The 24,665-nt window shown below is 45.6% G+C and overlaps 1 protein-coding gene across 1 annotated transcript in view; it reads left to right on the forward strand.

The window, feature by feature from the left end:
* LRIG1 (leucine rich repeats and immunoglobulin like domains 1) overlaps window positions 1-24,665 on the forward strand; it is a 93,857-nt gene that overhangs the window by 14,168 nt on the left and 55,024 nt on the right. The window contains exon 2 of the mRNA XM_082004854.1: window positions 22,882-22,953. Coding sequence (XP_081860980.1) covers window positions 22,882-22,953 — 72 coding nt within the window. The remainder of the gene's footprint in view (window positions 1-22,881; window positions 22,954-24,665) is intronic.

Genomic DNA, 24,665 nt, shown 5'->3' on the forward strand with positions numbered 1-24,665 from the left:
CTTTGCTCGCTGCCTTCCTGCTCCGGTTTCACTGTGCTTTTGCTGGTTGGAGGAGTTGAGGTTTAGGCATTAGGTTGTCTGTTCCCACGAGTGTTTTATTACAGGTGTGAACATGAGTGACCATGAAGGGGATGCAGAGTGTCACATCAAGGCAGCCGTGGGGAGGTTGGGAGGCAGGAAGACTCCTGTGTCTGGGACTACTAACCCATGTATCTCAGCCTCATTTCTGAAGGCGAAGGCAGCAACCTCAGTGCAGAGCCATGGCTCTTTTGACCCAAATATGGGTTTTGTTTTTGCTAGCACATTTCTGGTGTGCTGGGGGATTGTGGTATTAACATTTTCTCTTCAGAGAGGAGGTTTGACTGGAACTGAAACTGCTGATTGATTCCCTTTTTTGCCACCCCCCCCCCTTCCCGTTGAAGTCGAGAACCACTTCAAAGGCTCAGATGCATTGGTGCCAGATGCCACGCAGTTATTGTTAGAAGAATCTGAAATATAACTGAAAACAAACCTTTGTTCAGCAAAGCATATCTGGCTGTAGGCTTTCACTTACAACAGAGATGGGTGCCCATCCTCTTCTGCTAGGTTTGGTGTCTACACACTTGTCATGGCAGATGAATCGTCTGTGAATTCTCTTGCATCTGGTGAATGTTTGCAAAATCTGGAAAGTACGTATTTTAAGGAGTTGTTTTTTCCTACCTAGGAACCACACTGATGCTTAAGAGTTACCAGCATATTTGTGGAATTCCTTGCAGTAATAAAATGCATCAAATTGATCTTGGCAGGCTGATTTCAATAGAGATGGTCCAGGTTCATCTGCTTGGCAAGCACAGAGTTGTCCTGCTTCCCTTTAAGACTCTTCTTTCCTGGGGATTATAGGATATTGTTTGACATAATACTGAAAACATTTATAAAAGCATGGATAAGATAGATGTCAGCATTCATTTTGGTTTTATTTGGTGTGAAAGCAGAGGTTGGGGTAGCAGGTCTGTAATCCAGCTTGGTTAGTTCTCTTGGTGAAGTCCATGATGCTGGAGGCTTCTGAGGAGCTCAGCAGACTCAAATGCTCTGCATGTAGCAGCCTTCACTCACCTGATGCTGAGCACAAGCTATCTGCAAATGTAGATGTGAAAACATGGTACATGGTTGTGAGATGCACAGTGTATTTTAGGTCCCTGTTTCTTGCAGTTATTTCCTATATGTAATTTAGAAGAGCACACCAGGTCTGTCTTGGACTAGAACTGCTCCTGTGCATGTTAACCCTGTGGCTTGGAGGCCACCCCATGCTCTGTGTTCTGCACAGGCTTTGTGTGACTGTGTGGACATCACTTTGACCCTCCTTTCTGCAGGTACCTGGATTGGGCCCTCCTTAATGTGGGGCGATGGTCTGAGAGGTGCTAAAAACATCAGCACAGCAGGGTGCAGGGAGCTGGCTTCTTTGTGGAGGTTATTCCTGTAGCCTAACTTGGAGAAACAGGCCCATCTGAAGTTTAATAGGTCCTTTAGCTGCATGAGGGTTGCTGAATTTGGTGTTTCTTTTCCTTTTAATCTGCCTCCCCTACCAAAAGCACTAGTCTCATTGCATATGGCTGCCTGTCTGTTGTTTATTATCTCTGTTACGCTGTGGTTAGTGCTCACACATGATATTTCTTTGGTTTCAGTACAGACTGAGCAGATTGTCTTCCACTGGATCCAAAAAATGTAAACTATTTGTAAATTAAAAATACTCTCCAGTTTTAAAGTGCTATGTTGTCCCCTCTCCTTCCAGCATGTGCACATTTGGCTGATCTCGTGTAAACCCACTGATGTAAATCCAGATCTTGAACAATTTATGGGACCATGGGCTGCCTGGAGAGGTTTTGATGCAACCTTGTGCTCACGGGGGAAGAACACGAAGCAATAGTGATAAAAAGTAATGGAAAAATGTTATTTGGCTGTGTTGCATTCAGTGCAGATACAGGCCCAAACTCAGATAAACCTTCCTTCAGAGTTCAGGGATTCTTGATTTTGGTTTTCCAGTTGGGCTCATCTCCATCATAAGCAACTCTAATAAGTTTCTGTCCCAGTTTTTTTTAAATGTGTCTTAAAATGACCTGAAACAACTAGAGTGCTTTTTTCGGTACTCCTTACAATTAAACTCTGTTCCGTGTTTTCAGCATGTTCTTAGTTTTATATTGAACTAACAACCTATATTTAGTCTCCCAGGGAAGAAAAATAAGACAGGATTTAATAACATATTAAGGGAGGCTGGGGTAAGTTTCCTGTGCCCGTTTGGAAAACAGGGCAGGATGTGATGCTGGGTGGGCCAGGAGGGGACAGGCTGGACCAGAGGCTGAAATGGGCAATGGATTTTTTGCGGGGGGACTGTTCACAGCATCCTAGCTAGCAATCATGTAAAAGAAAATGGTGGAAACTTGCTCATGGCCAGGGCATTTCGGCAGCCTTTGCTATGTAGCTATGATTAGTGAGTCTGTAAATTGTGCAAAAATGTAATGTAGCTGGTGCATAAAGGAGTAAAGCATAATGAGAGTAAATTCAGTATAGTTTCCAAGTTTTCTCTGGACACTGTTTGTATTGATAGTGATAATCTCTTATTCTGTAAAATCCAATTGGTAGGAATATAGCGTTTGGGTTTTCTTAGTTTTGAGTATTTAGGAGTTAGGACACATTTGCACTTCTGTCCCCAACAACACAGCACTTGCTGGAAAAGGCTGTTCCAGCCTAGCTGGGACTGTGGAACGAAGCCTTTAATGTACTGATTGCATATTATTGAACAGCCAAGCAGGCAGGACGGTGCCAAAAAGCAGTGAGTGAGAAAGCCAACAATATCAGTGTGAACTTTGCACTCTGGAAAGTGTGAAGTGATGTTGGTGAAAGGAGTTTATTGCACAAGTGGAACACTGCGGTCCTTTTTGATGCCCAGATTTCTGTGCTAGTAAACTGAGGAAGAATAATGGGCCTGTGCAGCTCGGTGGGTTCCCGTTAACCCATTCTGCACCCCTTGAAATGCTCCCCACTTCAAGTGTGTGTTGGCGGTATGGGTGCTTGCTCCCAAGTGCTTGGCGTGCTGTGGCTGGCATATGAAGCTTTAATACCTCTCGGAGCGCATGGAATTACCATCCACATCTGGTTTGTATCACCTTCAGTGGGTTTTATTGCAAGCTGTAGTGCTCCATCTGCATCCTTCTCCTTGCCCAGTTCTGTCCTGCAGCATCAGGGAAGCGAAATCCCAGCCCGGAAAAAGCTACAAAATGAGCTGGTGTATGAATTAATATAATGGCTACCAATAGTGGTATGCTTTTCCTGTTATTTGGCAGAAATTGGATATCTTGGCTCTTGCCTCTTTATTAGCCAGGCTTCTTAATCCTGAGCTCATTACCAAGTCCCATGGATGTGTTGTTTTTTTGGTTTCTTTTTTTTGTCTTTAAGGGCTCCCTGCCTTCTTGGAAGGGGAGGCTGGTCCCCGCCAGCCTCCTGCAGAGCCCAAGCCCGTCTGTGGGCGAGTGCTGGTGTTGGCGTGTCCCCACAGGGCGGTCGGGGACGGACCAGCAGCCATTGTGCGGTGGTTTTGTCCATTGCCTCGATTATGTCTATCTTCTCCGCAGCTCCCTACAGGAATGCGCAGTATTCAGCGCGGGGGCTTGTGTCTGCTGTGCAGCCGAGGACTTTTCCATCATGAACATTGGGAGTATTTAAGATGATCTCGCAATTTTTTTTTTTTTAATTGGCCCTGGGCCAATTTTTGCTTGTCTCTGATGCATAAAGTGGGTTTGAAAAAATGTTGTTTCTCCCTCTCCCCCCATTTAAACATTTCAGGAATGTCAAGTCTTGTCAGTCTTGGCTTTGCTGGAAAAAAAAAAATAATCCCTTGAGGAGTTTGGGGATGCATTTTTTTAATGTGATCTCAAAACCCTGAGGGAAGGTATGGGAGGGAGGGAAAGAGCGGGTCGTTAACAAAAGCTTCCTTTATCCCAAATGTTAACGAGGCATTGCCATTAAATTGCAGCAACCACACAAAAATTCAGCCAACCTGACTTGGTTCTCCAGTGCTCAGCCCCTCGGTTTATCTCTTGCTCTCACTTTACTGGTTCCCTGCTATAGCACTTGCAGTGTTTTCCAACGCAGATAAACCCCAAATTTGTCACATAAACCTGTTTGGAAATACGGAGAGATTAAGAGAAGATTTTTTTCATCAGATTTTTCTGCTGCAGTTACTCCTAATTGCCAGTAATCTGTGTGGAAACAGGCAGATGAAGTCTGGTTTCCTGAGGATTTCTGTCGCCAGCGCTGACTGAAGTTTTAATTGACTTCTGCCGAGTTTTCCTGTTATCTCTGCATGTAATATTGCCCTCCTTCCCTCCCGGCTGCCTGTGGTGTATTTTGGGAGCGCATGGGGCTGCCCGTTCCCTGTAGCAATGAGCCCCGGTGACCCCGAGCTGGGGGCAAAGGCTGTGTGTTGGCCCCGGCCGCTCTCCCTTCCCTGCCTGCCCCCGGTCCTGCAGCCCGCCAGGAGCTCGCTTGCCCTTCCCACCTGTCCGGTCTCATCCCAGTTTTAGACTGTTTGGAATGAGGACACATGTCTGCAGCCTTGTCTTCCTTGGGAGTAAGGCTACCAACACGTTTTCCCCCCTCCCCATTCCTCATTTTTGTGTGATAAACAGAAAGTTGGTGGCTGTGGTGCATTTATCCTGTCTTAGCGGGAGAGATGCTTGGGGTTTCACAGAGCCCCTCTTCAGGTTTTTGGGCAGGTTTTTGTGGAGGGCTGCAGTGGACACCTGTGCCCCGGCTTTCCTCTGGCTTCTCCCAGTGTGATGGGGTCAGTGTGCCCTGTCGCCACTGCCGGCTGCCCTCATGGATGCTTTTGGGGGCTGTTGGAGGTGGAGGGGAGCATGCCGAGCTCCCTGAGCTGGCAGTTACACCTTGGCCCTTGTGCCTGCTGCCTGGCTGGACTTTGGAGCTGACCTCTGGACGAGAGGGAAACCCCAAAGCAGGAGAAGGAGGAAATGTTTGTTTAATTCGTGATGTAGTATAAGGTTCAGAGTGAGCAGATTGTGAAACGGCACGGAGCGGGGAATCTGTTCGCCCGAGGTTTGCAGATAACGTGCGGAACAGGCAGCTGATACGGGGCTCGGGCTGCAGCGGCCGGGGGGGGGGGGGCAGTGGGTTTATTGTTTGTGCAGCTTGTTTTTAATTTAAATAACCTTTATAATCCCCCTTCCTTCCAAATAGTAAGTGATTCCTTACTTATAAAGGCCTCCCCTTATTATTTGGCCTGAAATACAGGCTGTGCTCCAGCTTTTACGATCAGGATTAATTTTTTTTAATGGACACAGGCAGGGGGTGGGCAGGCGGGGGGGAGGGGGCAGTGCAAGCCCCCCCGTGTTTGCGTTTTCCCCCCACTGTTGTGGGGTTTCAGCTTCTCTCTGTGCATACCCCGGCCCCAGGGCCGGCCGCCTGCTGCCCTTGTGGCTCTGCTGTTACAAATGAGGCAGCAATGTGTTCCCAGCTGGAGCGGGGCTGGGAAATTGCTCTGGGCAGGTTTATGGTGGGGAGGTGCGAAGTGCCTGCTGTCTGTCTGCCCCCCGTGGAAGTGGGTCTGCAGATGGGCTGGGAGGCGAGCGACCAGGAGGGCAGTGTGGGAGAACAGACGGTTCCTCGCTGTGGGGAAAGAGGGGCTGGGTAGGGAGAAAGCAGTGGTCTTACCCATCCCCAGAAGGATGCAAGTCGTGAGGTGTGGGGCTCTGGTGTCCTTGCCCACACTGAGAGCACTCAGTGGGTGCTTGGAGAAGCACTCTGGGATGTCAAAGTGCATCTCTGAAGTTTCAGACTCTATTTTACTTATTAAGAAGGAAAAAGAACAAAAGGTGACAAAGGAGCCGTTCACAGACTTCTCATAAATATCACAGGGATTTCACAGTGAAGTGCAGAGACCACTGAAGCTGGTTGGGCGTACCAGAAACTTTATGAAATAGTTGGATTTGATCAACACTTAATCACTCTCAGGCTGCTTGGCTCAGTCTCACTCGCCCTCTCCCCCATCCCGGAGGAGACAGGAGGTGCAGGAGTCGGCCTCGTGTCCCTGCTGTCGACTGCATGTGTCTGTCGGGTGGGTTGGTGGCACGTGGGGGCATCTCTGAATGCCCAAGGTAAAATTTAACAGCTGTTTAGCGTGCTCTTGCCATAACACAAAAGCAGTCGGCCTGCACCAGGTTGCTGATGCCCCTTTGGGTATGGGACAGTAGATGAGATTCTTCCTGCCCTCCTCCACGGAGCGGTGCGGAGCATTGCAGAGGGCTTGCATTTTTGGGCAGCCTTGCAGAGCTTTTCCCAAGGGGCTTGTTTGGGTACTGCTTAACAGGCACGGGTGCCTTGTGGTAAGGTTTTATTTGATGCTGTGCTATCCATTGCTGTTGCACACATTGGCTGCAGGCAGCTGTCTCCTTACCTGCGGCTCTGTTGGCCAGATTTGCCTGTCAGAGCCCTGTGGGGTGAGCGTAGGACAGCAGCAGGTCCTGTGTGGCAGAGTGGCAGAGGAGTGGGTTCACTGAGGATGATGCCCTTAACTTCAATTGCCAGTAAGAGTATTTTGGGTGTATGCTTTCCTAAAATCTCTCGGTAATGCTTCCTGTTTGTCCTCCTCATGCAGACAGCTTCCCTGCTCCTGGCTGTCCGGGCTTACAGTGTTTCCTACAGACCTTTTCTCCTTGTGTTTGGAGGAACTCTGTCTCTGCAGGCACACACATGCACACCTTTTTCTTTACCCAAGTCGTTCCCAGCCCAGAGTTGCACTGCACTTGCATTACCTTGTGGGCCGGTGTCCAATTTTGAGCAGGGGAGAGATACATGGTTTTGATTCTTTGTGCTGAAAACCAGCTTGCTTTTCCCTAGCAGAAAACTTCAGATATAGGTAGAAGTTTCCAGTTAATTTCATGAAGTTACCAGTAAACAGGAATGGAACATTTTCAGCAGCAACAACGTTTTTTAAAAGTTCGCTTACAAGCAGTTTATTGATCTAGCAAATAGGTGGATAACACAAGCCTGGAGGTGTATGATAGTTAATGTGTAACCATTAAATAGACTTATTTGGGCACCTTTTATGTCTTCACGTAGCAATTAAAGCTTATAAACCTGTGGAGAGTGTTTTTATGTGCTACAAAATGAGAACCTTTATCCCAGAGAAGGTGTTCATGGAAAAGGTACAGTTTATGGAATTGTATTCATGTGACTTGACGTAAGTGTGGGGCTGCAGGAAAAAAAAAGCTACTAGAGCTAATTCTCAAGGCCGATTGCAATATTGCTGTGTATTGGCTTCCTTCCCAGTGGCCAATTTGGGATACTGAAATCAGTGTCATTCCATGGGGGGTATTTTATTGTGAGCCTCCTGAACAGAGGGTTATGTCCTTGTTCTAGATGGATTAATTTTTGGCTCTTGCCTCTATGTGGGTGTTTTTTGTGTCTTGGAGCAACTTTGGTGGTTGCGTCAAACTTGCTGAAAAAAAACCCATAAAAATGGTTTCCTGCTGGCTAACCTGATCAAGCAGTAAATGTGTCCCATAGCTCTTGAGAAGCTCTGCCCTGATTAAAGCAATTATGTAGGAACCCAAGCTTTGTGGGAATGTGGAAAAGTCTTGGTTTCTTTTTCTTACCTTTTTTTCCCCCCATACAGCATATTTCATGGAAAGCGAAGACTGAGTGAGATGTTGGGGCTTCAGTAGATGGAGTATGTATGTAAGCTGTAGCTCCTTTTTGACTAAAAGAAATGAAAGCTGTAAACAAGACTTGTTTCAGGTCTTTGCAGCAACACCTTCTCCACACTAGAGCATGTAGATGGTGGGGGAGAAAGGATGGAGGGCAGCCTGGCTCAGTTTGTGTAATTGTTATTGCAGAACTCCAGGTAAATATTGACATCAGTTTTCCTGGCAGACGTGCTCTTCCTGAGATACCTTGGGAGTAACAGATCCTTCACCGGTGCTTGCTGTTGCATGAAGCAACCCCTCCTGGGATGGTGGAGGTGGTGAGTAAAAGGGGAGAAGCTCAGTGAGTGTTAGTGGTGGAGCTGAAAAATGTGATGCCAAAGGGGGTTTCACCCAGAAATACTCTGGTATTGCATTATGGAGTCTCCAGCAAATGGATGGATGGTCTGACAGATGGTGGAGAGAGATGGGACACCCTGGTATGTCTGCACTGCCAATCTGGCACCAGTCCAGGTGCAGTGGGTGCATGCATCTGCTCTAATCTTTGCACCACAGGACAGCTGTTACTTCTTCATCTTGAAAAAGAAAACAAAAAAACCCCAAAAAAACCAAAGTAAAAACCAACTGCCAGTCGCAGAAAGGGAAAATGGTAAAATTCTGTTTTCTATCAGCAGTTGGCTGCCTGGGCTTTGTGCTGTGGCAAGGGTGTTTTGCTGAGCATGTGTGAGATAACCTGCTTTCTCTGCTGCAGTTCTAGAGAATACACCAGAGGATTGTTAACATCGGCCAGATACCTCTGTAATACGGTTTTGTAGCATAGTCTGGACAAAAGGTTAAATCAGGCAGTCATTTCTGCAGTGTTATTTCCTATACGACACTCTGGAGAAAGTTCAGTATCACTTAGTTAAGTTTTGCAGAGCTATTTCCTGTAGGTTTTCTTAGAGAAAAGCTAGATTATGTGTTTTCAGTTGCAGTAGAGTTATTTTCCCCTATAAAATGCACTACAATTTATTTTTACACAATTTTCATTGGTTTTCAAAAGACTTTAGGAGAGAGCCTGTGTGTTTGGAAGATTCAGAACGTTTTTTATTTCATACCTTGCTTGCTGTGACAAATTGAGGAAAATGTGGGTTTTTTTAATGTGGCATTGCTGTAGTTAAGCCAGGCTTGGAATACAGTGTCTACATTAGTCTGTGCTCCCATGCTGCTGCAAGTTGGTGGCTTGTCTAGCCCAGGGTCTGCTCCTGATGATGCCCGGTTTTAGGAGGGACTGAGAAAACCATGCAGCTAACAGCCAGGTGGTGGCCTGCCTGGAGGAGAAGTAGTGTCTCCTCTTGGTGGCTTCACAAATGTCGTAGTGAGTTGCATGGACGTTTCTTTGCTGTGGTTTTTCACCTACATGATATGCTCTTAGCCACTGGTCTCCTTGGACACCCTTTTCATAATCTGTCCCGTGACCCTGCTTGTGGGGTGCCTTGGATTCTTCATCATGGTTCATCTCAGGATTTCTTCATCTTTTGCATGTGAAGCACTGCACTTTGCTGCTGCTCTCTGTACTTACAGCAATGCTTTCCATGAGCCCTAAGAACCTTCTTTTTCTGATTGTCATGGAGTGGTGATATTTCTTCTCCTTATTCTTTTTATAGAGATCAATTTTTCTGCTCTGAAAAGGATATCGTTTGAATTCTCCACAAGCGGTGAGCACACCTGTGGCCCTCCCCATGCAATAACAAACCTTGGAAGCACCTTCTGCATTCAGGTTTTTCAAATAATTGCTTTTTGGAGCATAAGGTATTGGTGTGAAGCCAATGTGCCCTTTGCCCCACGAGAGGCGCAGTGCGAGTAGTGAATGGTGAGCTCCTTGGCATGGTGCCTGGGCTTGCAAGGACCACTCAGAAGAGCGAGAAGGTATTTCTGTTCTTGGCCTATTTGTAGTGTTAGCTTTTCTATTTTCAGTGCAGCCAGGCGGCCACCCACGTGGAGTTTAGTTATAGGACTTCTTTAATTTTTAGAGGCCATCAGGCAATTTTAAGGTGTCATCTACTTTGGATTGTGCTGGGGTGGGATGGATTTGAAGCAAGAGGGAAGGATCTGGCCTTCTTAGTGTCTTCCTGCAGAATTTGTTGTTGGACGCAGCCTTCTTACAGATGAAGGGGTTCCCTGTGCTTGAAGCTGGGACTGGTGCCTCCACTGGCATATACACACACCTTCTGGTGGGCAGAAACTAAGATAGTTGCAGCCAAAAAAATCTGATCTCAAATGCCAAGTGGAGCAGTATGATTCCAGTAATAATAGGTAAAAGAAGGTGAAATGAGTTTGTCCAAAATACCTTCCGAATCCAGCAGTTTTACGAGAGGTTGGGTCCTTAATTGCTTCCTGTAGCAAAAGAATAGGGAAATGTGCCCCTTCCCATCCCTCTACAATATGGAAAGGGTAAATTTATAGAAGAGAAAGTTTGTTCCTTGGTTCAACCTTGATATCACCTACCCTGCCTCTGAATTAGCTGTGATGCTTTTAGCTGAGAAATTGCACAAATCTGAGGGAGTTCATTGAATAATAAATCAAGGCGTCCATCCAGCGAAGTAGATCATAGCCCTTTGAAGTAGATGAAAAAATACCTTCCTGATCTGAAGGTGACATGTGTGCTCAGCTTTGGCGCCTGACAGATGCTAATGCAGGCTTTGAGCGTAGCTCAAATGCCCCAACCAGGAGTGTGGAGAGCAGGAGCAAGTATAGGCTCATTAACTGGCTGTTTCACCCTCGCTTTGCCCACAGCCCCATTTCTCCAGGGTTCCTGAAAGGTTAAGAGACCTGAAGAGCAAAAAGCTGGAGCTGCTGGAAGTAGGGGCTGTCTTTTAATCCTGGAGTGTCCTAAGATACCAGACTTAGGAAGAACAAGCTCATTTGAAGAACTTCCTAAAATTTTGTTAGCTATAACTTCCCTCTTTCTGAGTCTTTCTGCAGTTTGAGTTGCACTAATAAAGAAGTCTGGCTTTGTAAGTGAAAGGAGTTGAAAAATAGCACCAATAAAATCTGTAAAGCTCTCAAATATTTTAAAAATAGTGCTTCTGTAAAAGATGAGGCATTATATGCTGTGGCAGAGTGTAATAAAGATTTTTACTAGCACCCTTCACAACTCAGTTATAAGCTGTACGGCTGTCCCAAACTCTCTTGATAAAGCCTTTCTACCTGTATACTTCACTATAGATGTGTTGCCTCATCTGTATATAGATGTGTATGTGTTTATGTGTTTGTAGCTGTATATGTGTCTGTAAATTCACACTGTGAAAGTCATGAACATGTGCAAGTTATTTAAACAAGAATATATGCTTATTTGTGACGTTCCGTGTATAAGGAACACTAAGACTGGCACGTAATGGAAAGCAGCAGTAGATTTAACCATCCCCTTGACTTTGTGGCATTCTTTGGGTGGAGACTCGAGCACCAGCTTCATCTGCTTCGAAATCCTTTCAGGTATCCTGCTGCTGTCGTAGCAGTACATGCCAGTACAGGAGCTATGCCAAAAAAGTATTGTTCTAATAGATGGCCCCACTCTTAACATCAAGGCAGGACTATAGCTTTCTACAGCACATTGTAAAATAACGAGCGTCTTCTGGAGGAATGTTATAGTCTTGGTTATACTTACTGTAATTACAGGAGTCTCTCACATGTAGAATCAATGTAAGGAAAGTGTCTGCCATGTCAAGCAGTATCTGACCTACTGGCTGGCAGGGGGTACGCTATGGACCACCATTTGGAAACTCTTGCATCACACCATTGCCTCTGTGATCTGCTTCTTCAGCCTCTTGCTAGCCAAAGGTGATAACACAGCTGTCCGCCATCAAGTGCTGTAGTTTGTGATAAGGTGAGGGTGGAGGAAGCCATCTCTGCTGTTTTCAGGCCATGTACAGAGAAAGAAATTTCTGGGTAAAATAGCTCTGCTTTGGACTTAAAATATGGAGTAAATTAACTTGAAAGTCTCTTCTGGCTTTTCATCGTCAAGTGAAAGGTAGTTTCATGGTAGATTTATTTGCCTTGTTTTGCAGCAAATGCGTTATATATAGCCTGGCTTTTATTTCTCTTGATCTAGGTGGAAATGGCTTCTTTTAAATGCAGCCTTTCCATCTTGAAAGTCAATTAAAACAGGTTGGAGGTCAGATAAAATAAAAGGGACAGAACATTTGCTTCTTGGTGTATCTATTTCTGTAATGTTATCAGTGCATGTGGTTTTATTTCTAGCATTTTGTTCCAGGACTTCCTCTAAGACTGAACAAATTGAGTCAGTTGGATGCAATACAGCTTCCAATTTGGGGTTAGAAATCCATTAAATTGCTCAGGGCTTTGTTGGCAATACAACAGCGCTTGGAAGGAAGGCGCATTATGATTGGACATTGATTACTCGAAAGGAGAGAGGGTGGATGCCTGTGTAAACCACATACCTCTACCCAGGATGGCCAGCTTAGGGGGTTTTTTTAGCTTAAAATGTGCATGTTTTGCCCTTAAAATGCTGTTCGTTGTTACAAAGAACAACTATTTTAGACCTGAAAATGGTCTGCCATGCGTTTTTCACACCTCTGGGGGATTAGAGGTGGTCCTGCTACATACAGTGCTGCCTGCCGCCGACTACCACATAGGTAACTAGTCCTTTAGCTGATGCTTTGAGGCTATATACATCATTCCTTTCCACATGACAGATCTCTGGATTCATTCAGCCTCTTGATTTCAGCCCATGGCATTGAAAAGCGCAGGGAATGCCCTTGCTTGCGTGGGTTTTAAACTAGGTAAGTTTGTGGTGGGCATAGCAAGGAGTCCAGTGTTGTAATTCCACTTGGGCTGCTGCTAGGATCAGAAAGGGATTTATTTCCACTGTGGAAAGCTGCGGAGTTGTCTGGCTGTTTTGTGAGACTGGGGTTATTGCCACCAGGTGGGAAGAGGGGAGCAGAGCTGGGAGGGATGGCCACTGCCTCTGTCCTGGCAGGTACAGCAGAGTTGGCTGCTTTGGCTCTGGTCAGTTAGCTTGTTAAAGCTGTGTCTTATTAGATGTGCTGCAAAGTTTAAGTCAAAATCTCAGCAGATCTGCCTCTTAGATGACAGCGCAGCAGATGCACTGGGTAGCTGATGAGGAGCAGCCACCGGTGAAACAGCGGTGTAGTGTGGCCAGCCTGGGCCGATGGAGAGCAATGGTTCTTTCCAGAAAATGCCTCTTTGCTTTTGCACCGCTCCACTGTACAAGGGCGGTGATGGTGATGGAGGTGATGCAGCCCCTCTCTGGGGTGTTCAAAAGCAGTGTCAAGTGTGGGAGAAGCAGGAGTAAGCTGGTGAGCCCCCAAGCCTGAGCTGCAGGAGAAACCTCCATGCTGTTTTTCTAAGACTCTTTGCCTGACTAGTTTTAACCAGTGCACAAATATTCCTTTGGGCCGCTTCCAAGCGAGTGTGCTTTTTTGGGGGGAGATCAGTTTTTTGTGATTCTCTCCCAGTTCTTCTTATTAATAGTTAATGAAGCGCTGAGCAAACACCGCGGGAGCGGGCTGCCTGCCCTCTCCCCACCATTAATGATTGACTGGGCTCTGCTCTGGCGCGGCTGGGCGGTGCCGAGCCCTGCGCTGCAACTGGACCTGGCACAGCCCAGCCCTGCTTGCCACAGGCGTGGCAAATGGGTGATGCCGGATGTGTGCCGAAACTCCAGCATCGGAGTTTGGTGCTCTCCCTTCCTGGCGTGCAGTGTATGCAAACGCAGTGCTGCTGGTTTCACTGCGAGAGCTGTGCCTGGTGATGTATTTACTGAATTAATGTTTCTGATAAATAAACCGTGGTGTTGGAGCACTGGAAAAATGTCTTCTCAGCTAGTGAAGCACTCTGAGCTTACCCGAAATGCTTGTGGACACGATCGAAACCATTTGCATCCCCCAAGAGCGCAGAGCATGTTACAATTGTGTGTCTTCGGAGAAAATGTATCTTAAAATACAGCTTCAGTGGGTATTATTGAATGATTGTTGACCTTGGAAACTGTGGAAACTTCTGAACAGTGTTAAGGGAGTTTCTGAATTCTCTCTTTTCCATCTGCATTCAACCTGTAACCCACAGCTGGATTTTGCAAAGTCATGTGGTGGGAGGGTTAGGTTGCCAGCAGTTGATCGTATTGCTGTGGGTCTTTCCAAGCATCAGAAAAAGGCAAAGGTTTGACATGGTTTATCTGCTGCCAGTACTTGTGAAAAATTGCACAACTTTCGGGTGAAAATATTTGCTTTGCAGAAGTAGCAATTTTTGAAACTAAATGGCACTTAATGCTAATTTATCAGTGTAGCGCTTGTTATCAGTTAACAGAGGCTTAGCAGTTGTTCTAAGGTAGACATGTATAGTAAATTATATAGTTGTTAATATAGTTGTTAATTTGTTTTGTTAACCAAATAAATTGGTTTAATATGTTCAATACACAGTAGGGAATCTTAATTGAAATTGTTAGTAAAGAAGTCATGGCCTTCATTGATTTACCAAAGAAACACAGCAGTGATGGAAGAGGGAGCAATTTGTTTCACGAGTGTTTTGTTTATGAGCAGGCCTCCAGCCCTTCCTTTAGTGGTTTAAGACACAGCGTGCTTTGCCTTTTGGAGGCAGAATTGCTGAGAAAGAAATTTGCCATCCAATTAGAAAAAGGTGAGTTTGCTCTTATGCAGTGGAGCAAATAACTTGCGAGTTTTGGTTTTAGGATATGTCTTTCTCATGACAGCAGGTAGCACTTCAATTAAAACAACCAAGAACAAACCCTGTGGGTGTCTGGGCAGATGAAGGATGGAGTTTATTTGTGGGCTAAAAACTTCCACATCCTGCTTTTCCTTCCGACTTCTTACCTGTCACAGGTGGCAAACCAGGATTCCTTTATGTTACATTAAATATAGGCATTTTTATTTAGATGTCCATGCCCTCTTTAAAATGTGTTTTTACTTTGAGGCAATCCTTGCAGCTGATGGCTCAGTGTGTTTTGGAGAGGATCAGTTTCCTTCAGGCAGTGCAGCTTAATAGAAGCAGCAAATAAAGTGAAAAATTGCTGCAATTAAATACTGCCTGCTCTAACCCTTGCAGCATCCCCGGTTCCCTGCGTACAATGCTGCCTTTGACTGGGCTGTCTTATTAGGAGCGGGAGAACATGGAATCCTAATGGGAGGATCTGTAGCGCAATAACTGCGGGCCATGTGGCGGCTGCTAGTATTTTTTTTCAGAAGTGGAGAAAACATTATTGAATAGCTTGTCATACCTCTTTCACACTTGCATTGTCCTGCTGTCTTCTGTTGGTTCGGATCCCTCCTGGCTGCCGGGAGGGGGGGTGGCTGTACGTGTCCCCAGCCGTAAGCGCTGCCGGGGCCGGTGGGGCACTCTGCAAAGAGAAGGACTCACAGGCCTCGCTGCCACTGAGGCCATTGGATGACTTTCAAATTGCTTCACTTCTTGAAATGTCACTTTACTTTTTTTGGAGCATGGCGCAGTTCAACTACTGAAAAAAAAAAACCTCTTGTTGAATGGACCGGGATTGAGCCCTGGTAAAATGGGTATCCTTACGTCTCTGTTGATGCTGCAGAGGCATAGCAAGAGGTCTGTGTCTGAGTACCCAAGTGCTCTGCATGTATATTGCAGTGTACTTGCATATGTGTGTGATTATCTACATAAAGTTGAAGCTAATCTCTTGTCTGTCTTGGAGGGGATGGACATGACCAAACATTTGGGGTGTTTGGAGGAGATAGTCTTCCAAACAAAATAATGAAAAAAGGTGGAAAAGAACTCCAGTTTGGTTTTGCTGAGGTTATTAAAATAGGAGGGAATAGGATCCTAGGTTTTGTCAAAATACATTTGTGTAAACTGAACAGGGCCTAAAATAACCTGACACTGCCCTTTTTAAAGAGACAAATAAGCCTGTAAGAGCTCCTTGTTCTAGGAGATCTAGAAACCCCAGCAGCAGCGTGGTGTTACCCAGTGGTCCCGCAAAGGACTTCTCTGCCCTTGCTCGGCCAGCGAGCGCATAGTCACTCTCCAGGCTGTCTGCCGGAGCCGGGGGGACGGCGAGGATCATGCTCTTTGTGTGTGCAGCTCCGTGCGAGCAGACGGCTCTGGTGGTCGCTTCCCAGGCTTGTACACGCAGGCGTCTTTGCGTGTCAGCTGTGTGGTCTCGGTGTTTGTGGGCAGAAAACAGTTGTGAACACAGAGTGGAGGAGCAGGAGGAAGGGCAGGGCTGAAAATGTGTCCCTGAAAGTTACTTGGAGATGAGAAGATAGTTCCCTAATTCCTTGAACCATATCAACCATACGCTAAATTAAATTGTAGTCTGGCACAATGCTTCTCACTGATGTGGTTTTAATTATTATTCTTTACATTAATGACTGCATGTATCTGCTGGAACTGGCATGGTATTGATTCTTTGGTGATCATGCTACAGGAATTTCCTTTAGACAGTATAGTTGGTCATGACTGAGAGTGATTCATGGTGCAGTTTTCTTGGTGTCTGGATGACCTCTCAAAGTTTGTCTTCACTGTCAAATTAGCTCATATTATGGCTTGAGGGTTGCCCTTAAGTTGACTCCCTTCTGCACATAAAGGCCCTTATATGAGCAGGCTATTAACCCAAGCTAATATGCTGCTGCTGCTGCTAATTTGAGCTAGGGCATAAGTAAAGCCTGAGTGAGTGTATTCTCTTAGCTGCTCACAGGACTTCTAAGTGATGGGGCACAGCTTCATCCACACAGGTGCTGCGTGTCCTTCCTGTGTCCTCCAGAGTCCCCTTCTTCTCTCCAAAGCACTTACAGCAGCAATCTGGGACATTCACCTTTCCTGGTGCCTTGTGTTTTGCTGCTCTTACCTACTTTTAGGAGGTAATGCTTGCTGATACTGGGAGTGGCGTCCCTTCTCTTGTATGCTGGGTGCCTTGCATAGGCAGACAGAGCTCTCTGGGGTACACTGCAAAAGAAATCATGGGGGCTGCTTAATGCAGCAGTGGGCACCCCAGAAATGTGAGCATCCCAGAGCCTGTGTGGCCCAGTCAGTCTGCCTGTTGCTCAGCAGTGTAGGAGCTCACACTTGAGGCTGGCTGAACCACATCCTTCAGCAAAGATGTATTACGGTTCTTTGTCCCTCCTGACCATAGGCCTGTTATGCTGCATTTGGGAGCAATGGAGTAGAGGTGAGGGTGATGAGGGAGCCAAGGAGTGTAAGAATTTGTGGTTTCTATCAGTTTATTAGGCAGATTCAAAGGGAACCCGGGAATGGTGGTGGTAGGTTGGGTGAGTGGTTCCCCAAGTCGAGGCTTCCACTTCTGGCACTGCATCAACCATTTCAAAGGAATCTGCAAGAAATCCTCCAGAAGGTAATTAAGGACTGCACATCTAGTATGTGAAAGCTCCTTCTGACTCTCATCACTGTGGTGACTTAGGCAACTCTACTTAGTGGTCATTTGTTTTAGGGGGAACTGAAAAAATCCCATTTAAGGGAGTGTTGCTGTGCACTGCAGCTGTGGGTAGCTGGCACTTAGCTGCAGTAGCTGCTTAGCCACTCTCCCCTCAAGTGAGTAGATTCAGGGCCTGTCTTGTGCGCAAGAAAAAAAAGTTGACTGAAGCTGTTGGTTTCTGTCCTTATAGTCCATACAACCACCTGAACCCTTGCAGTCTTTTCATCGCTTTGTGCTTCAGTGTTATGCCTTGCATGTCACTGCTTATGAGGACTCTGCTATCTCTCTGGGAGCTTGCAAGCTTGTTTAAAAGAGAAATTTGAGTGTGTTTCTTCCCTGGATAGTTGCATACTTCTAGCATGGGCAGTGTGTTCCCTCTCTTGTTCTGCTGGCCTCCAGCCCCAAGCTAGTTCAGCTGCAGCTATGCCTTTCGTACCCAATCAAGTGTGCATGGGGCCTCCATTCCAGCACTGTAAAGCCGTCTACAAACATGTGGGAAGAGGATGGTGCCTATTCAGTAAGCTGCGTACTAGGCAGCTATCTTTCGACAGATTAGCCAGAGGAATTTCTGTTGCAGGGCTCGATTGTTCTGGGCCCTCGGCTCCCTTTTGTGCAGGAGCAATGAAAAGTTGTGTTATGACAATGGTTGACAAAGTGTTTAATGAAAGCCACAGTTGGCAGTGGCAGAACTTTGAGCCATCCTCCTTTTCCACCAATGCCTGTCATCAAAAGGTGCAGAAATGCTTTTGACATAATCTTCTGCACTGACAGATAAATGGTTTTGATGTAAGGGTCGGAAACCTTCACCTTGCTGAACAGAATTCAGCCATCATCATGGTGAACAGAGAACAGGAGCCACATGCTTGTCTATTCCTTTGGTGAGTCAGCCAGGCATTTCTGTTTTGAAAGCAGAGGTGGCTTTTCTCTACGTTGGCCGAGTTCCCAAAGCAGAGCCAAAACTTCTACGTGAACTCCCAGTCTACCCCACACCTTGCCTGAGGACTCAGGATTGGCATCTCATGGTTCAAAGAGCTGACTGATCCCTTCTCGCTGGCAAGCAGGACTGTTTATGTGACAGCATTATTACTTTTGTGAGGTGGTTTCAAGGCAGGCTATGTACCTGGTTATAGTTAACAAGGCTTTTCTTTCAGTCTCTGCAATGTTCAGTGATCCACAGTTCCATTTTCACAATGCTAACTAAAGGCAAACACTGCTTTTTTTATTTAGATACTGGAATGGATGAACATACAGAACAGGGTCCTTCCCGTATTGATTTAACAGGCTCTGAGTTCCTCATCATGGGCATCTTAGTGACAGGAGGGGAAAAACACTACACAAGAAAGACTTGAAGTGTGCAATGGATAAATAATGTGCAGAGCACTTCTTGTGCCATTAAGTCAAAATACAGTTTAAAAAAATAAAATCCAAACCTCAGATCAGGTTCTACTTTACAGGGGAAAAAAAACCAATCTGAACATTAGGGGTCACTCAAGTTGGTTGCTCTGCTCTCTCTTCTCTGCTGTTTGTAGAAGCTTCTGACCCTTGTACGATGCTTCCCTGAATTTACAGCTCAGGCTCTTGTCCAGGATTCATGTAGGTTGTCTGTTGAATTCTGTTGTCTTTCCACAGTTGCTTGGGAGGGATTAAAATATCCTCCCATGAGTAATTCAACAGAAACATGTGCCCATGCAGAGAAGCAGGCAGGACGCTGGGCAGTCTTTCTGCGTGGGTATGGCCATGCGCAGGCACAGCTAACTCCATATGCGGGTGCCAGGAATGGGCTGACTGCACACCAAAGACATGATCTCTTGGGACTGGTATAAATCACTGTAGGTGATGCTTTATAAGCTGCCTCTTTGAAGACATAGCCCAGCACCTGAGAGAGCTCAGATGGTTTAGGGGAGTGCAGATTTGGGAAAGGACAGGGTTTAGGCTTTGGTTTTTAGGGGTTCCTTTTCTTTGAAGAAGATATCTTAGAATACTGGTGGCAGAAACATTGGCTCAGTGTGAGCCATTGCGCTACTGCATGGTATCAGACCAAGGGGCTCCTTGAGAAGGAACACATTCTGTGCTATGGGAGAGCAGAAACATGACTGTTTCCAGCAATGGGACAGCTGTGCCCCCAAGCTTGGCATCTCCAGCCAGCCTCCATTGCCAGTCTGCTTGGCCTGGAGACACTGAGCTGGTGAGGATGTTACAGCCCCTGCAGCTCTTCGTGCGCTGCTGTGTGTTTGGGACCCATACTTTGTGGTGAGGGAGTGTCATATGCACCCATGACCTCAAGTTTTGAGTTCCCTTCTTTATTTGCATTACTGGAGTCTAACCAAGATTGAGGCCTCATTTCATCAGCACTGGGCTAACCAAGACAATACCTACCTCAATTTTATTTACAGTCTAAATAGACAAGACAGACAAAGAGTGGCTGTGGAAACAAAAGCTCTGGAGAGGTGATGTGACATGACCCGGTCACTCAGCGGGAGATTAAGAGAGCTAGGAATAGATGGAGGTTTCCTGACTCCCAGTCCCAATGATCTATCTATTGGAGCATGTTAATTCTTTCTCCCATTTGCATGCTGTGACTAACACGCCAAATACTGTCTAGTGAGGGGATCCGAGTTCTGGGAAACACATCTTTTGATTGCTAATGCTTCAGGCTAGAAATTGCTAGGCACTTTAATGAAAGCTAAAATGCGGCTAGTCTCAGAAATTAAATAAACTGTTTATTTTGGTGTATCTATTTAATTTCAAGTCTCCTGTTTATTTTGTACTGACTCTGTGTTTCTAGCTTTCATTTCCCCACTGACTTTTGAACAGCATATTGTGTTTTTGGTGAGAATAGCTGACAGTTGGAGTGGACAGCGTGGGGAGGACTGACGACTTTGGTGTACAAGAAGGTGGAGTTCACCTGTATCTGCAACCATTGGAAAGTCTTTCTGTTGCTGGAGTAGGCAAAATACGGCTGTGCTATCTGAAGAGCAAGCTACTTGTGCAATGACTTTGATGTTCAGACTTCTTGAATGGCAGCAACGATAATCAGAAAGTCACTTTGCATGATGTTAAAACATGGCTATGAAATCCTTTAATTTACTAAGTCCTTTGTGTTTTCACTTTTGAACTCCTGAAGTTCACATCAGCATCACGCAGTGCTTGAGCATTGTCTAAGCCAGGGATCTGTTCCTGTTGACAAGTTTAGGGGTGATGAGTTTGGTGCCTGTGATTCTCTGTGCTCGGTTCATAAAACAGCCTCTTAGCCTATTGTAGGAGAATGTTTTGAGGATAAATACATTACCTTAAGAAATGCAAAGATTTGCAGCAATGGAAGGCATAGAAACACATTAAAACAGATGGATTCATGCACCGTCACGACTGTGGTTGTATTTCACCCCACAGTTTGTCACTAGTATTTCTATGTCAGCTTTATCTTCCTTGTGTTGAGTCTGTAGGACATTACCTGTTGTGTTTTCTCTTTTTGCCTGTGTATCAGGCAGGAACAAGCTCCAACCTGATTTTGCTGTGTGGTTTTAAAAAAAAAAAAGTAGTAATGTAATCTGTGGGCAAATTGCACTTTAATTCGTAATTGTGCTATGAATATGGACTTGGCTTTCAAACGCACTCTGAGTTTAAACTGCAGTTTGACTTTTATTTAGATAAATGCCATTGAGTTCATAGTGAAATGGATATCTGCTGTAGGCTGGTATTGATTTAAAGGTCTCTTGAGTGTTTTAAAAGACAGTAGGGGCTTACAGGACAGCATATTTTAAAACTAGATGCTTGGTTAGGTTTTACACTCCTGTGCAGCTTCAGGTCTGGATGCTGTTAAGAACCAGCCTGTGTTGTTGATTTGTAGATCCTTCTTTCACAGCAGGTATTGGCAAAAAATTGAACATTTCAGGCAAGATGCAAGGATTAAGCAATGGGGAACAGTGTGTGCGTGAGAACTATCAAACGGTTCCTGTGTGCAGGGGAACGCTTTGAGGACTTCCCAGAAATGCGTTATAGGAGGGCAGGTGATCAGTAACTGCTTTTTAACTTGAAAGAGGTGTTTATCACCTCCTGCTAATCGTACAAAGTTGGTAAGCTTTTCAGTCTTTCAGATCTTGGTATTTGTAAGTCTTGCTGTGGTCCTAGATTTCTGTTTGCACTACCACAAAGTGCGGCGGGTTGGCACAAGCCATTCAAACAGCAGGTCTCCATCTGTGCTCTTCTGGCAGCTGCCCTTTTTTCTGTGTCCCTCAGCTCTTGGGTCATGTAGCACAGGTAAAAGTTCAGTAGGTACCTTGGTGACTTAGGTCCCGTTTACCTGTTTGGGCTCCAGACCTGCTTGAGGTCTGTGGGCACACCTTTAAAACAAAGAAAATATACAAAACAGGCAAGATTGGCCAGTTTTCTAGTCAGACTGGCTTGGTGGTTTGAAGCAGCAGCTGAATGTTTGAGGGCTTATCTAAAATCGGGCCATGAATCTTTTGGGTCATGTTCAGAGGTGCAGTAAGAGGGTGTAACCTCCCTGCAGAGGAGACAGGAGCGTTGAATTTTACCCAGGATAATATCCTAGAGCAGGGTGTGGAGCAGGGTGAAATTAAAGCAGGTCCCCCTCACAATTTCCGTACAGCTTCTTGTGGTTGCTTTTCTTGCTACCACCCATCAATTTGCCTCCTCCCTCTTCAGATTACACACTCACAGGAACATGCCAACACTGCATACATCATGCTAATTAGGCCATTTGTTAATTTCCGCATCATTAGTCATTTGGTCTTAATTGATCTGTGCTCTCCTGGTAAGTCCCTAGCTGCAGGTTTGACCTGTCATGTGTAGCGTGCTGATAGTGCAAATCTGGGAGTGGAAATTTTGCCGTTGTGCCGTGCGATGCTACAGCAGAGCATGGCAAAGGTCTTGCTTGTGGTTTTCAGAGTCGGTACTTCTATTTGCATTATTTTGTTTGTGTGCTGTCCCTAGCAATCCTGGCAGTGTGTTCCTTCCACAATGCTCTGTCTGGATTTCCAGACAGCGGTGTCCTGCGAGGCAGGTCTGCTCTCCCAGCAGGCTGCTTTCAGATAATACAGCACAACTTACTTGCCATCCTCTCCATCAGTGAAGTGCTGTAATATTTATTATCTAGATTTGGACTGTCAGGTAGCTGGAAAGTGTTGGTTGAGTTTGAAAAACAAAGCATGTACTACTGTGTGACCAGCTGAAAGCTGTAATGACACTGATTAAAAAAAAACAACAACATTTAGTGATATACTAATAATATCATCTTGTTAGAAAACATAGGACATACTTTGTTTACACATAGTAAGTGTATGTGTGTTTTTGCTTTTAGGTAATACACAATGGTATATAAAAAAAAATACCCCATGTGAATATAGCTATAAAGTGTTTAGCAGAAGGTTTGTTGATTGTTTCAGTTCAGACCTTAATTTGTCAGGAAATATCCTATTCATCTGTGATTAGTTTTGTGGTTGTGAATAACCAATAGAAGAATAACAAATGCAATTGTGTAATATAAAGACAAATTAAAACCACACTAATGCGAAAGAGGAGAACTCAGGGAGAGCTAGATAACGTTTTGATCACTAAAGTAACTAAAACTAAAGTAACTCATGTATTCAGCAGAAAAGTGCCGCTCTACCATGTTTAAGTGCTCTTGTTTAAAAACAAACCCACCCTCCCAGTGCAATCTGGAATAATTTAGATGACTGTGTTTTGCTGAGCACAGTAACTGCAGTTTGCTGATCCCAGTGTCTTTTATTTTAACAGAAACCTGAGCTACAACAAGTTGACGGAGATTGATCCTTCTGCCTTTGCAGGGCTGTTGAACCTGCAGGAAGTGTAAGTATTCTTTCAAAGGTTTTAATTGCATTTTGTCAGGGCCAGGAAGAAATTGTATGTAGTTTCCTAAGACAGTACCTTCCTTTTAGCTAACTTGAATAAGCAGATCTGATTTGTTGTGGAGGGGTTGTTTTTCACCATATTGTACCTGTGCTGTTTTTTTAAAAACTAATCAATTAGCAGAACACAACATCCCAATTAAAACAGCATGGCTGTTAGTGGAAATCATTGGAGTTTACCTCCCTCTGTCTTGTGCAATGCTCTGAGGGAGCAGTACAGCTAGCACACCTGAACGTACACAGAAAGCTCCTTGCTGAAAGGATAACCCTGAAGCAAGGCAGAATAGCCTGGATCCTGTGATACCTGATGCCAACCTAACACAAATCTCCCGGGAAACAAAGGTGTAGTGTAGTGGATAACAAAGCACTTAACTGTGTCTCCTCCTCGCAGACATTTGTGCTCCTTTTGGAACCAGAGCAAAATTTGTTTGCAGCCTGCTAGGAGAGACTAAAACAGCAGAGCTGTCTTCTGCCTTGGTGGGGGAAGAGGAGCTGGTGAAGGTCTGAGTGGCTGTGCCAGACTCCCCCACCCCCCGCTGGTAAAAGAAACCTTGTTTGGGGAATCACAGGATTTCCTAGCTCTTGATCTGTGTAAATGCTCAGCAGTTACACTCGTGGAGGAGCTGTGCTTGTCAGCTATTCACAGTGATTCCTGGAGCTCCGATTTTGGGTTCTGAAAAATGAAAGTGGTGGGTTGAGGTAATGAGCTTGTGTTTGACTGTTGAATCGCTGGCATACTTGAGGTTTGGGCTCTGTTTGAAGAGCTACTGATGCCTCATGGGAAACTGAAAAAACATTTCCTTTCCGAAACAATAGTGTGCTCTGTGTATATCGTGCATTTTCTCTTGTCCTCTGTCTGTTTTCATTAAGTGTTGGCGCTGGGGCTCGTGGAGGGGCCAGATCCTGTGATTCTTAAATAGGGAAAAGGGTTTGCTACAGGGTGAGTTCTGCCTGACTAATGCCTGCAGGATTGGACTGTGGGGATGAACGTAGCCTCTCTCCCCCTGCCTGATCACCCCAGCTCTCCTGCTTACCCTAATAGTAGGGACTTGCTAGGGATCATGGTGAAGTGAGGAATGTGCATCAGGAGTGACTGCAGTCCTCTGCAATCAGTTCATCACCATCGTCCCAGAGAGCAGTAAGGGAGGTGAGAGAAAGTGATGCAGGTGAGCAAAACGCTGCCTACAGGATTTGTTTTCTCAACTTCTCTTTAAACCGTGGAAGCCTTAAATTGCTCTGTGCTTAAAGAGGAGAATCACAGCTGTGATCCCATGAGACTTGAGAATTATCCTAACATCATTGTGGCTTAGCAGTAGCCACATTTGTGGAAGTGCCTGAAGGCATGTGACTTCAGGGAGCGTGGGGCTAGGAAATGTGTATGGCTTCGGATTCCTTAGGTAGGGAGCTCCCTTGTGCACGGTGCTGCATGTGTCAAGAGCAGGACAGGCCCTGCACTGAACAGTCAGCCACTAAAGAAAGATGTCAATGTTCAGGGGAGGTAAGTAGTGCAGCCCACAAAGCAGTGGTGCAGATAAGAGCCGCTTGCTGTGTCAGAAAGGCAGTGTTAGGGAAAAGAGAGCTGAGGAGCGAGTAGGAGGGAAAGGGAGCAGTTAGAAGTGGGGGACTGGGAGGGACGCAGAGGTCTGGAGTGGA

This window comes from Phaethon aethereus (assembly GCF_964289735.1).
Source record: "Phaethon aethereus genome assembly, chromosome: 11".
NCBI lineage: Eukaryota > Metazoa > Chordata > Aves > Phaethontiformes > Phaethontidae > Phaethon > Phaethon aethereus.